At 49.0% G+C, this 15,083-nt stretch overlaps 1 protein-coding gene across 1 annotated transcript in view; it reads left to right on the forward strand.

The window, feature by feature from the left end:
* Positions 1-13,463, forward strand: part of LOC128841919 (protocadherin gamma-B5-like) — a 226,322-nt gene extending 212,859 nt beyond the window's left edge. Inside the window, exon 5 of the mRNA XM_054037440.1 lies at positions 10,574-13,463. Within this exon, the coding sequence (XP_053893415.1) occupies positions 10,574-10,800 (227 nt within the window). The 3' untranslated portion in view covers positions 10,801-13,463. The remainder of the gene's footprint in view (positions 1-10,573) is intronic.
* Positions 13,464-15,083: the final 1,620 nt, after the last annotated feature.

Here is a 15,083-nt window from a genome sequence, read left to right on the forward strand (position 1 = left end):
ACCATTTCCCCTGTTTCAGCCTGGGATATCACAGATGCCCCTCCACTGAGTGTGAAGAGACAGAACAGGAGACTGGCTATGCTCTCCAGCACCATGCCCTGCAGATCCAATCTGTTTGGGAGTTAGTACAGTTAACAGTGGCATTGACTCTCTGGGTCCTGTTCAAGGCTGCCAGGGAGCAGCTGCAGGGAGACCCAGCTAATAGCAGTAGGGTTTCTTCCAGGGGTGAAGTCATTCCAGTGCAGCCCAGCCATGCAGAGGTGAAGCTATCCCTGGAGCATGGCTCATGTCTTTATGGCTCTGGGTTCCCTTCCCCTTGAATCCTCAGGACTTCAGGTTGGGAGACCACACTCTGCAAATTCTACAGCTCCTAAACTCCTCTCTTTTCTTGAAGGGAGGCTGCTCAGGAACTTGCAAGGTCAGCCTCCTGGAGTTCTCTTTCCCCTCTGCTCCCTTTTCATGGGTTTCTCCCTGGGACAGGCAGCAATCCTGTCCAAAGTTTCATCAACTGGAACTCAGTTAACAACCAGTTATGTTCAGAACCAAGGCTATTGCTTCTTCTCCTTTCATTTTGCCAGTTTGTTAATCATAGAATCAAAGAATATCAGGGTTGGAAGGGACCTCAGGAGGTCATCTAGTCCAACCCCCTGCTCAAAGCAGGATCAATCCCCCACTAAATCATCCCAGACAGGGCTTTGTCAAGCCTGACCTTAAAAACCTCTAAGGAAGGAGATTCCACCACCTCTAGGGTTACCATACGTCCGGATTTTCCCGGACATGTCCGGCTTTTTGGGCTCCAAATCCCCGTCCGGGGGGAAAGCCCAAAAAGCCGGACATGTCCGGGAAAATCGGGACATGCCGGCCGGCGGTGCGGGTGCTCGGGGATCGGGCCGGGGGCTCGGGCCGGGCCCGCGGTGCGGTGCCTGGCCGGGGGCTCCGGGGCTGGGCGCTCGGGGGCTCCGGCGGGGCTGGGTCGGGTCGGCCGGGCCGGGGCCTCCGGCGGGGCCGGGTTGGGTCGGGTCAGCCGGGCCGGGGCCTCCGGCGGGGCCAGGTCGGGTCGGCCGGGCCGGGGCCTCCGGCGGGGCCGGGTCGGGTTGGGTCGGGTCGGCCGGGCCGGGGCCTCCGGCGGGGCCGGTCGGGTCGGGTCGGGTCGGCCAGGCCGGGGCCTCCGGCGGGGCCGGGGCCGGTCGGGTCGGCAGGGCCGGGGGCTCCGGCGGGGGGATCGGGGGCGCCAGCCGGGCCGGGGACTCGGGGGCCGGGCCGGGGGTGGTGGGCCGGGGCCGGCACCCCAGGGCCGGGGACAGCCTAGACCGCGCCTCCTCCCCCCACACTCCCCCTTACCTGCTTCAGGCTTCCCGCGACTCAAATGTTCGCGGGAAGCAGGGGAAGGGGCGGAGACTTTGGGGAGGGGGCGAAGTTGGGGCGGGGCTGGGGGCGGGGCCGGGCCCCCGTGGAGTGTCCTCCTTTGGGAGGCACAAAATATGGTAACCCTAACCACCTCCCTAGTTACCCATTCCAGTGCTTCACCACCCTCCTAGTGAAAAAGTTTTTCCTAATATCCAACCTAACCCCTCCCCCCACTGCAACTTTGAGACCTCCTTGTTCTGTCATCTGCTACCACTGAGAACAGTCTAGATCCATCCTCTTTGGAAATGGAACCCCCCCTTCAGGTAGTTGAAAGCAGCTATCAAATCCCCCCTCATTCTTCTCTTCTGCAGACTAAGTCATGTGCTCCAGCCCCCTAATCATTTTTGTTGCCCTCCGCTGGACTCTTTCCAATTTTTCCACATCCAGTTGAGGCCTCACCAATGCCAAATAGATGGGAATGATCACATCCCTCAATCTGCTGGCAATGCCCCTACTTATACAGCCCAAAATGCTGTTAGCCTCTTGGCAACAAGGGCACACTGTTGACTCATATCCAGCTTCCACTGTAACTCCTAGGTCCTTTTCTGCAGAACTGCTGCATAGCCACTCGGTCCCTAGTCTGTAGCAGTGAATGGGATTCTTACGTCCTAAGTGCAGGACTCTGGACTTGTCCTTGTTGAACCTTATCAGATTTCTTTTGGCCCAATCCTCTAATTTGTCTAGGTCCCTCTGTATCCTATCCCTACCTTCCAACGTATCTACCACTCCTCCCAGTTTAGTGTCATCTGCAAACTTGCTGAGGGTGCAATCCACGCCACCCTCCAGATCATTAATGAAGTTATTGAACAAAACCGGCCCCAGGACCAACCTTTGGGGCACTCCGCTTGATACTGGCTGCCAACTAGACATGCAGCCATTGATCACTATCCATTGAGCCCGATGATCTAGCAAGCTTTCTATCCACCTTATAGTCCATTCATCCAGCTCATACTTCTTTAACTTGCTGGCAAGAATACTGTGGGAGACCATATCAAAAGCTTTGCTAAAGTCAAGGAATAACATGTCAACTGCTTTTCCCTCATCCACAGAGCCAGTTATCTCATCATAGAAGGCAATTAGGTTAGTCAGGCATGACTTGCCCTTGGTGAATCCATGCTGACTGTTCCTGATCACTTTCCTCTCCTCTAAGTGCTTCAGAATTGATTCCTTGAGGACCTGCTTCATGATATTTCCAGGGACTGAGGTGAGGCTGACTGGCCTGTAGTTCCCCGGATCCTCCTTCTTGGCTTTTTTAAAGATGGGCACTACATTAGCCTTTTTTCAGTCATCCAGGACCTCCCCCGATCGCCATGAGTTTTCAAAGATAATGGCCAATGGCTCTGCAATCACATCCGCCAACTCCTTTAGCACCCTCGGATGCAGTGCATCTGGCCCCAGGGACTTGTGCTCATCCAGCTTTTCTAAATAATCCTGAACCACTTCTTTCTCCACAGAGGGCTGGTCGCCTCCTCCCCATACGGTGCTGCTCAGTGCAGTAGTCTGGGAACTGACCTTGTTTGTGAAGACAGAGGCAAAAAAATCATTGAGTACATTAGCTTTTTCCACATCCTCTGTTACTAGGTTGCCTCCCCCATTCAGTAAGGGGCCCACACTTTCCTTGACCTTCTTCTTGTTGCTAACATACCTGAAGAAACCCTTCTTGTTACTCTTAACATCCCTTGCTAGCTGCAACTCCAAGTGTGATTTGGCCTTCCTGATTTCACTCCTGCATACCTGAGCAATATTTTTATACTCCTCCTTGGTCATTTGTCCAATCTTCTACTTCTTGTAAGTTTCTTTTTTGTGTTTAAGATCAGCAAGGATTTCACTGTTAAGCCAAGTTGGTTGCCTGCCATATTTACTATTCTTTCTACACATCTGGATGGTTTGTTCCTGCAACTTCAATAAGGATTCTTTAAAATACAGCCAGCTCTCCTGGACTCCTTTCCCAGTAATCATACTGGGAGATCGACAAATCGATGTCCAGTAGCCTATTGACCACATTCGTTCTGTTAATCATTCACTTGTAACAGGAGCACCATGTGAAGATTTTTGTCTTGCCTCCAATTCTATTGATGACAGGCAGACTAGCCACCAGCTCACTCTCCCTAACTGTGTGGGTTTTGCAGGGCTACCCTGAGGGCAGGGTATAAACACGCACCTTCCGTCAGTAAAGGCAGCAGATCTAACTCATTGTTGAGGAAGAAGGTGTTTTTTTATAGAGTCTCTTTTCTAACAATAAGAGCCAGAGGCGCCTACTTCCACAGTTCCCGAGGGGTGCTCAACCCCCGCTCACCCCAGACCCCGCCCCACTCCACCCTTTTCCCGAAACCCCTGTCCTGCTTCTTCCCACACTGTCCCTCCCCCACCTCTTCCTGCCCCTGCTCCGCCCCTGCCCCACCTCCTTCTGATCCCATGCCCACCCCCACCCTCTGCCACTTCCTGCCCCCACTCCTCCTTTCCCCCCCCAGTGCCTCCTGCACAGTGCTAAACAGCTGATCGTGGTGGGTGGGAGGGCTGGGAGGGAGGGGGAGGAGCTGATCATGGGGCTGCCGGTGTGTGCTGAGCGCCCACTATTTTTTTCCTCCAGCCTCAGAGCACCCACAGAGTCAGTGCCTATGATAACAGCACCTCAGAGATTTCATCCCTTCTTTTTGTATTTTCTCTCTCTAGCATATGGAGGTTTAAGTGGGGGTGAGGGCAGACTAATCCAACCATCAGTCCCTGACCCCTGGGGCTGTGACACCTGAGCTTTGCTAGCCAGTTAAAATGCTTCCATTTACACACCCACTCTGAAGTGCCTAAAGCTCTTCAGCAGTTCGAAAAGTCAGGGCTTCTGAGAGTCTGAAGTGATTTACCCTTTTGCAGACTGAGGAATACCCAAGATAATTTTTAAAGCAGGGACTAAATGCTAGACACATGATGGCATCTAATTCTAGGGACTCTCCCTTTAAAATGTTTTGGATAAAATCTAAATTGATATGATGCAATTTGTAGAGGAAGAAAAATCTGCTTTGATTGTGGTGGTAGAAAAATAAGTGAAATAAAGCACAGGATAGTCCTGCCTGGATTTTCAGACACCACCTGTCTGCAAGCTGAGGCATGGCTTTCTGTGCTGCACTATACATTGTTAAATAAAGGTCTCTATATTTGGTTTACTGAAAGCCACAACAGCAGCCGCAATGTCAAGTGCTCAAGTGATAAGCCCCCTAAAGCTTGTTGTCTTAGCCAGAGATGAGCTCAGTTTGTAAAAGAAACAGAGACATGAGTTGGTTATTTTTGTCTAAACTAAGATCCTGGATAATTTAATTTATTTTCCTCATCTTACTTTGACCATAAGAGCCTCCAGACAATTTACCGTAAGTGGCAGTATAAAGGGAGGTTACCTTACAGGAGTGTCAGGGAATCTGAAGCTATATAGGTTTCAGAGTGGTTGCCGTGTTAGTCTGTATCAGTAAAAATAACAAGGAGTCTCTGTGGCACCTCAGAGACTAACAAATTTATTTGGGCTTATGCCCAAATTTGTTAGTCTCTGAGGTGCCACAAGGACTCCTCATTGAAGCTATATAGACAGCCTATTATGTATGTCTCTGTACAAAGTTATTCAGACCTGCAACAAACTTGAATTTGTATTGATAAATGACTGAATACAAACTCTAAGACTTGTTACCAGCCAATAGGAGTTGAAACACTCTGCTTGCAGAAAAGCAGCTTAGTGCTGAATTAAACATATCTGTTGTCTTGCTGTTCACCTGTAATTTTGTGTTAACTAAAAACAGCACATTGAGCTCACTGGTGATTCTTAGGGTATGTCTTCACTAGCAATGTTAAAGCACTGCCCCGGCTGCGCTTTAACGTGGCTTTGTAGTTGCGGCACCAGCGTTGGGAGAGCTAAAAACTACCCCCACGAGCAGGGCCGGCTTTAGGCCAATTCAACCAATTCCCCTGAATCGGGCCACGCCCCTAAGAGGGCCCCGCGCCCAAGCCCCGGTACCGGGGTGGCCCAGCTTCCCCAGGGGGCACTTTAAAGGGCCTGGGGCTCCCAGCAGGGGATGGAGCCCCAGGCCCTTTAAATTGCCACCAAAGCCCCACTTCTGGAGCCCTGGGGTAGGGCTGCAGGGCTCTGGGGGCTATTTAAAAAGTCCGGGGCTCCCGTTGCTTCTACCGCCCCGGGCCTTTAAATAGCCACTGGAGCCCCACCGCTTCCCCAGGGCTCCCGCGGCTATTTAAAGGGCCGGGGCAGTAGAAGCGGGGGCGCCCCGGGCCCTTTAAATAGCCCCAGAGCCCTGGGGTAACAGGGGGCTCTGGGGGCTATTTAAAGGGCCAGGGCTCCAGCTGCCTCCCCGGTCCTTTAAATAACCGCTGGAGCCCTGCCGCTTCCCCAGGGGTCCCTCAGCTATTTACAGGGCTGGGGCGGTAGAAGCAGGGGAGCCCCAGGCCCTTTAAATAGCCCCCGAACCCCGGGCTGCTGTTGCTGCTACTGCTACCCCGGTGGGGGAGGGAGGAGGAGGGGACACTTACTGCACAGGGTGGGCTGTACCCGCACCCCCTGCCCTGTCTCCAGCCAGCCCCGCACCCCCTGCCCACAGCCAGCCCCTGCCGCACCCCCTGCCCTGTGTCCAGACAACCCCTGCCACACACCCCTGCGGCCCTGCCCGAAGCCAGCCAGTCCCACACACACCCCTGCCCACACCAGCCCTGCACCCCCTGCCCTGCCTGTAGCCAGCCCCACACCCTCTGCCCTGTCTCCAGCCAACTCCTGCCGCACCCCCCTGCCTGAAGCCAGCCAGTCCCACACTCCTCTGTCTCCAGCCCTGCCAACCCATGCCGTACCCCCCCTGCGGCCCTGCCTGAAGCCAGCCAGCCCACCCCACACATCCCTGTCTCCAGCCAGACCCGCACCCCTTGCCCTGCCTGCAGCCAGACCCTACCTCCAGCCAGCCCCATGTTCTGCCTCCAGCCAGCCCCATGTCCTGCCGCTAGCCAGCCCCATGTCCACTGGTGCCCTGCAGTTCCCCTTTGCTTCAATGAGGGGGGCAGGGAGCAGCTGGGACCCACACATGTGCACGCCACACCCCCAGGGCGTGGCGGGGACCCACACATGTGAAATGGAACTCATTTCTAGTTCAGGCCCATCTTTTTAAAAAAGAACTTTAGGTAGGGTTAACATACATCAGTATTTTCCCAGACATGTCAGGCTTTTTGGTTCTTAAATCGTCATCCGGGAAAATACGGATGTATGGTAACCCAATTGGTACAAAAAATACATACTGTGGTACATCCCTTAAATCAGAACTTTTTATAGAGAACCGGTTGCTAAAAAATGAAAGGCTTTTTTTTACATGGTTTTTCTTTTTTAGTCATCCCTGCCGGGGATGCAGAAAATGTTCAAATTGGGCCCCGCACTTCCTAAAGCCGGCCCTGCCCACGAGGGGAGTCCCAGCACTGGTGCACTGTCTACACTGCCACTTTACAGCGCTGAAACTTGCAGTGCTCAGGGGGTGTTTTTTCACATCCCTTAGTGAGAAAGTTGCAGCGTTGTAAAGTGACAGTGTAGACAAGGCCTTAAACTGGGCAAACTGGCTCCTCCGGCAGCCTGTGAACTTCACAGACACTTTCCTCACTGGAAACCATGCTGACTCCTGATGTTTATTTCATCTAGGAAACCTGTTCTGCATCCTGATTGCAGCCCCTCCCCCGCCCCTGAGTACACAAGGCCTGCAATACTGTACATTTTCAACAGGCAGCTGGGATGATTTCTCTTAGTAACATTATGACACAGAAGTGGGTTGGTAGGTCACTAGCAATGATATGATGACTGAGGAGACAGATTGCTGTGTCCTCAGTGAATGCTCTATTTAAAGTGATACAGAAAACACATACTTAAAACTGCAAAGTCCCCTCCCCCAGCCAGTCTGTCTCCAGCTGAAATGAAGTGAATCAGCACAGAGAAAATTCCCCACCCCCTCAGCGTGGAATGAAATAAGAATCAAACTGCAAGCAGTTATCTCATCTGCAGTCAAATCCGAGATTGTGTCTAAAGTGTTTAGTTCACCCATGAACACTTTGAAGCACCTGAAGGATGTGTTAATAAACTAGTGTATTAATTGTTGTTGAGATTAACAATTACAGGTCTCTGAGTATGTTTTAAAACAATGAGAAGGTAGAAGATGTTTAAACACTCTCCATGGAGTGAACTATAAAACCAAGGAATAAATAGTTATCTTTGTGGATTAGCAATAAATGTAATTAACATGTATATGCCTTCTGCCCCCATACAGCCTCTTAAAAGCAATGCTACCCGATTTCAGGAATCAGTTCTAAAGAGAAACGTAGCCAAGTATCCCGAGACTATATAATCCAGCTGGGAAATCATAAACCACTAGAGAGCCTGACCAATTTCACACCAGAGTCCAAAATGACATTTCCCTGCAGTATGGTTTTGTATTTTACAAAGTCCTTGTGAGCTTCCACTAGCAGTTCTTGTGCACTGTCCCCTGGGCTCTTACACTGCTTTCCTCTGACACTTCAGGCCTCTTCTCCTTTTACTGCTAAAAATCAACAAGAAAACCCGTTGTTTAGAATACTACAAACAAGACCCTATTTGGTTCAGTGCAAATATGTCCCATTATTATGATACCATGTTACAGGGGAGCAGGGGATCCCCAAGAGGGAGCTGGCTGGGTGCCAGCATTAAGGTCTCCATCACCAGCTGATCATCTTCAGTAGCAGAACACAGATCATTTGTGCAATTTTTTTTAAAAGCAAGGCAAATATTTTAAAGTAAAAGAAGGTTAAAAATACAATTTGAAAGAAAGATTAAAGAAGAAAGGAGAACAATTAGGGTAAAATTCTGGGCAGGACAATCGTATAGTGCTCAGTCTTGCTCTATCACCCCCACTGATCTCTAGTCTCCAGCTCAGATCTGTGCTATTGAATGCAAGGTCAGTAGCTATTCAGGTAGCTCCCATGCATGATTTATTTAAGGATAAGCACCTAATACTACTGGGTTGGATGATGCTGTAGACCCATTATTAACCCAGTGACTTCAGCAGTAATCAGGAGAGAGTCAGGGAAGTGGTGTGCCTGTGCTGATTCTATCCCTAGCTGGTTTCTCCCCCAAAAACTGATAAAATATGTCCATCTTGCATGTGATTCCTGAGCTAGGGGGAAGATGGAGCTAGTGCAAGGGTACAGATTGCCTTACTGCTCCAAGGTGTTCTTGAGCTAACAGAGTTCTTCTCCAGCGGGGCATTTGAGTCACCAGCATCAGTGATTATCCAGTTTTTTTCATTCTGCAGACTATTTTGTTAGAAAAAACTTTCCTCCTAAATACCCAGTCCCCCAGTACATGGATCTCAGAATGTTCCATGGCTAATCAGGAAAAATTCCACAAACAAATGATGGTCCATGGGCCACGCTTTGAGAACCTCTGATCTAGATCACTTCTGGTAGGTAACTTCGGTGTCCATGCGCATGGTGACTCCTGTGAGTTAGCCACTCCTTGAACTATTACAGGAATTCCCAGCTTCCCCAAGTCCTCTCTGTGCTCTGTGATTCACAGCCTGCATTACAGAAGTTCTTCCCCCTTTTCCTACTTCCATCTCTCTCTCCTGCATTCTACTCAAGTCAGCATTACAGCATGAGAGGAGTCCCTGCTTTGCTCCTGTAATATCAGCACTACAGGAATCCTTCTACTTATCTACCTCCCTCCTATGCTCTGCTCCCCAGCTTAGAATTGCAGCACAGAACCATGACAGAAGCTATTGCAGCTGTATTTATCACATTATGCTCAACTTCCCCAGACCAGTCAGTGCTGCTGCATTATAGGAATTTCCTATTACCCCACATATTTTACTCTCCAAATTAGACCCAGGCTACAGCAATTCTGGGGCCAGGGTTAAAGTGGTTAGAAAGAACTGCTACATATGACATTACCCAGTGATGGAATTTTCATAGTGCATAATAGTTATGGCTTGAGTAGTTGGTTTAAATACCTTTATAATGCTCTGGTTTCTCTGGATGGGAAAGGAAAGTATTTTGAATATTAGGTGGCAGATGTATACCAAGGTGAAAGGTATTGAATTTGTCAGGCAAGGAGCAAAATGTGACTATGCTAGCCCCTTGAGGCTAGCTAGTGATGGGTCTAGAGCAGCCATGCAACAATGACTGATGTGCCAATACCAGACTGGCAAATGGTAGGTGTTCCAAACCTAAGAGTTCAGCAATAAGATCAGATTAGCCCATAGGATTTCTTTCCATCACCTTCCTAGTGCACTGTCCTGAACATGTAAATGACAGCACCATTACTAGCAGCAACGTGTCCTGAACAGAAATAGGGATGGGATGATCAGATGCTGCACTCCTCATTTAATCAGGGAGCACCAAATAACTGTTCCAACTCCAGGAACTGACCTGCCTCTGCCCCCTCTCTTTTGAGAGTGATTTTTTGGAGAGGTGGAAGTAAGGATTTTAACTGTTGATAGGAGTTCTCCTGCTTTCCCACCTCCCTGGCCCTGTGCCCTGCTCCCCATTCTTAGATATGCACTACTGGAGCTGCTGCTGCTGCCCCGTATGCCTTCTGTGCTCTATTCCTGACACCCATGCGACAGCAGGTCTTGTGCTGCTCTGATAAATAGTTATCCTTCTGTAATAGAAGGCTCTGATATTTTGGTTTAGAAAGTTACCTCTGTTTATCCAAAGAAACTCATTTTACTGTCAGTGTATTGGCTCATCAGTAGTAATTCATTTGTGTTCCCATTCTGTTCCCATGTTGTAATCGCCCCCTTTCTGCCAAGAGCCTTTGAACAGATCTGCTCCTCTTGGTATATTAATCTGCCCTTCATCCTCTTATGAAACATTACAGTTTTGCACAATCTAAGGATGATCTTGTGATTGAAGCTCTGGACTAGCACTCAGGAGATCTGGCTTCACTGCCTGACTCTCCCACTGACCCCCATGTGACATTGTCTTTCTTGTCTATGTATATTGCAAGCTCTTTGGGACAGGGACTTTCTCTCACTATATATCTGTGAAGTGCCTGGCACAAAAGGCCCCGAGATCTTGGTTGATGTCTGAAACCTCTACTGTAATAGGAATAATTAATAATAAGTTGAGATTTCACCCTTGTAGATATTAATGGTCTTCCCTCCTGTTCCCTGTGCAGAAGCAGCTGATGGGAACTCTACATTGGGAGGAGGAGCCGGCACTATGGGCCTCAGTACCAGGTATGGCCCCCAGTTCACACTGCAGCACGTCCCTGACTACAGGCAGAATGTGTACATCCCCGGCAGCACTGCAACCCTCTCCAACTCCTCAGGTAAACGAGATGGGAAGAGCTCAGGCTCTTCAGGTGGAAACAAGAAGAAGTCTGGGAAGAAGGAGAAGAAGTAGAATTGACAGACCATCAACAGCTTAGACCAACAGGGCAGACCCCTCCAGCACTCCCCCAAATCACAGCTTAGGATAGAGGATGAATGTGAATTTTGTGATGAAAAAGCAGGAAATACAACGAATGTATGTCATCATCAGAGCTAGGAGTAGGGGCTCCTACTATTAGTCCTCATGATGAAAAATAATTGGAAACAAAACAAAACAAAAACCAAGTGCCCTGTTAATACTAACTAATATTTTATACTATCACTTGGGTAATTTAATGTGCAAGGATGTAAAACCTTTTAAACATGTCTTTGGATTTGGTTTGCTCCAGAATGGTCCAAGAAAGCCATGAGGCTTGTACTTGGCTTTGCCCAGTGTAAATAATTGTAACATGGATTTTTTTTTTATTTATATACCTTAGATCATTTAAAAAAAAAAGTTCCCCAGATTAGAACCCATGTTCCAGATTTTGATATTTAATTTTCCATTAGTGAATCTGACCCTGAGTAACCTTGAAATGGATTCCTAGTTACGAAGTTGGTAGGGAGTGCTTCAGTTCCTGTTTACCTATTATCCTAAATGAAATAAGTGTTTACACTGCATGAGCCTATGGGAATAAGGCTAAGATGCATTTTAAACATTTTTTTTTAAGTGTGACCAGTGATGGCCTGAAATATGAAACAAAAATCATGATGTCTGAGAGACAGGGAATGCATTCAAACTGCAGTGGAAAAGATCTAAGTGCAGAGCATGCCACTAGCATTATTGAGCTATACAAAACCTGTCCCATATTGATTTAGAGGCCACTAAAGAGCAAATTCATCTCCTCAATTCTTTGCAGTAAATATTTATATGTACAGTTAATGTTTTCCTGGAACTAAAGTTAAGAAAGTCTAAGTCCCCTGTTGTGAGAACAAGGAGCTGCAGCTCCTTAAAGCAATGAAATAACTAAGTCCATACCAAGGAATGATATTATCAGAGAATAAACTCTGATCTATTTGTATGGAATAGAGACTGAATGCTTCACATTTCTGCACATTGAACTGCATGCAAAATACTCACCTCACATCTACAGTAGGACAGCTAACTCCACCAGATCTAGGGAAGTCATCATTGCATGCATGTACAGCATGGTGTAAATACACTGTCAGATAAGTGAGTCTCAGTGCAGGCCAAGCAGTGTCTATCTGGGAGTGGGGTTCAGTAATAAGTGGCACAATGTGTTATAAAGAGTCATTGCTCTGGCCTAGAGCAGTGATAAGATTTGCACATTCCATGTCTATGCAGAGCAGCCAAGGAACAGCCTTTGTTCATTGGCCTTCAGAACTGGATACTCAGTAACTGACAGTTGATTTGATGAGACCAAGGGACCATACTCACAGATAAGGGAACCAAGAACTGGAGCTGAGCACATGCCACTCACTGCAAAGCCAGTGAGCCTGAGAGCTTCTCTGGAAATGCTCACAGGAAGGCCCAGGTCAGTCAGGTGACTAAGAGGTAGGATTCTGATACCGTGAAGGATACTGCCGGACCACACACTCATTCCAGCCCAGACTCTAACTGTACACAAGCAATTAGATGTGACTCAAAATCCACTGGGTTTAGTCAGAAATGTGGACAAGACTTTGCCTTGTTGTTCGTACCACTGGTATTGGGATTTTTACCACATTGATAGAATAGGATTGTCAGGAAGTAGGGTCTCTCCACTATGTACCCTTTGTAGCTATGTACTCTGCTCACTGTTGGTCCAGACACAGCAAAGAGAGAGTGTGCAATGTGCCCTTAGCATCAAGTCAGCTTGGCATTGAGTCCCCACAAGCACCTAGTCAGTGAGGAAGGCTGTATTGTACCCTTAAGCCCCTCTTCAGCTAGAGAAGGGGGGTGCCCTTTACACTGGGCTGGCTTCCCATATCAAAGTAAGTGGGACGGACCTGGGAAGGCAAGGACAAAGATACAGGGATAGCGATGCCAGGATTGTTTTAACTTCTAATGAATAACTCACCTGAGAAGATCCAGCCTTCTATGATCACTCAGGTTAAACTTTCTCCAAGCAGCCAGTGTGCTTGCCTGGCCTGACGCAGCCCAGCCTCCGGCAGTATTCACCAGAGCATTGTGCACTAACTGATGCCTCGTTAGCCAATTGCTATCTCCTTGTGTCTAGAGAAACAGAACTTGTCTATGCGAAGAACTTGTCTGTGTATGATTTTTGTACTGATCCCAGTCACCCTCTGCGGTGGCTGCACTAGAAACAGTTTACACAGTTAGTAAGGCTTATACAAACTAATGTAGTTATTATGTGACCCTTCTAGAAGTACTGTAGATGAATTGTAGTGTTTATATTTCCTTTTAATCAGCAATCTGAGGTAGTGTAGAGAGTGTTTTGTACTAGTGGTGTGTTATTTTTATCTCAGTAAATAACTTGTGGACATCAGTATTTTCAATTTCTCTTTATCTTCTTTCTGTGTGATCTGTGCTCTAAGTGTATGTGAACTGAAACACACTTGTCCTTTCAATGTGTCTAATATTGACTTATACTTATATATTATATAAATGCTTATATCCTTCTTATATCCATATAGACCAATGTTCAATGTGCTACACGCAAGTTTTATACTCTAATATTTATATTGCTTTTTTTCTTTGGGAAAAAATAATAAAATGGTTTCTTCTGAATTGATTGTAAAGTTGTTCCTGAGAGAGTCTATCTGCCTGCCTGCCTGCCTGTCTGCATGACTTTCTATGTGACTGCTGTATCTAGGCAGCAGACTTAGGTGACTAGAATGGGTATAGTAAATTATCATTCAACCTTCAGAAAGTGATACAGAGGCTCATGCTGCAGGGTTTATTCCCGTGTAATGTAGTGAAAACTGTGAATTATCCCTTGAGCACTGGTGCTTGGTCTCCTGGCCTCTGTGGCCCCTGGAAAAACATGACTACGAGGGATGCAGACAGCTCCCTGAGGGGAATCCATGGAGTGAAGGGAGTAACAGCATTCTAAGTACTGCAAACTTAGGGCTAGTCTACACTGGCAACATTAAAGTGCTGCCGTTTTAACATGGCTGTGTAATCGTGGCAGAGCGCTGGGAGAGAGCTGGGAACCCTGGGGTAGCGGCAGCAGGGCTCCGGCGGCTATTTAAAGGGCCCAGGGCAGTAGAGGCAGCGAGAGCCCCGGCCCTTTAAATAACCCCCCGGAGCCCCACTGCCACTACCCCAGGGCTCCAGCAGCGAGGCTCTGGCGGCAATTTAAAGTGCCTGGGGCTCCAGCCGCTGCTGGGAGCCCCAGGCCCTTTAATTGCCGTCTGGGGAAATCAGGCCGCCCTGGTAGGGCGCACCGGCTCTTGCTGGTATGCTGTACTGGGGCATATCGGCTTACTTTCACCTCTCAACAGGGCCCAGTGCTCCCCCACCAACCCCACAGTCATCCGTGACAGCTTCCATTGCTACCCCACCACCTCTACCACCAGCAGTGAAAAGGCCCAGTGCTATTCCACCAACCCTCTCCCACACTGACAGGGCACAGCATTCCTTAAGCCCCCTCCCCCGTCACTGACAGGGCTCAGCATTCCCCCAGTCCCCTCCCCAGTCAGTGATATGGCCCAGGATTCCTCCACCACCCCTATCCACATCACTGACAGGAACCAACATCCCCCACTCCCCTCCCCCATTACTGACAGGGCACAGCACCCCAACACTCCAATCCCCAACAGTTACAGGGACCAGCCCTCCATCACCACCTCAACCTGTCAGTGACAAGGCTCCAGCACCCCCCTCAATCATCACTGACAGGCCCCAATGTTCTCCCACCACAACAACCCCATCAGTGACTGGGCCTAGCGCTCCCCATCACTGACAGGGTGTTGTTCTCCCCCTCTCCCATCACTGACAAAACCCAACTCTTCCCCTCCCGCAACACTGAGAGGGCTCAGCGCTCCCCTCCCCAGGTAATGAAAGACCCAGCAGCCAGCACTTACCTTCCTCCATCTCTGACAGGGGTCAGCACTCCCCCTCCCCCATTAGTCACAGGGCCCAGGCTTCCCCATCCTCATCAGTCACAGGGTGGTTTCCTCTCCCTCTCCCCCATCAGTGGCAAAGCCCAGCCCTCCCCCTCCTCCATCACTGATGGGGTGCTGTTCTCCCCTCATCACTGACAAAGCCCTACACTCCTGCTCCCCCAACTTGGAGAGGGCTCAACACTCCCCTACTCTGTTAATGAAAGACCCAGTATTCACTTTCCTCCATCTCTGACAGGGATCAGCGCTCCCCATCCCCTATCACTAGCAGGGAGCTGTACTCCCTCC

This window comes from Malaclemys terrapin, chromosome 8, assembly GCF_027887155.1.
Source record: "Malaclemys terrapin pileata isolate rMalTer1 chromosome 8, rMalTer1.hap1, whole genome shotgun sequence".
In the NCBI taxonomy this organism is placed as follows: domain Eukaryota; kingdom Metazoa; phylum Chordata; order Testudines; family Emydidae; genus Malaclemys; species Malaclemys terrapin.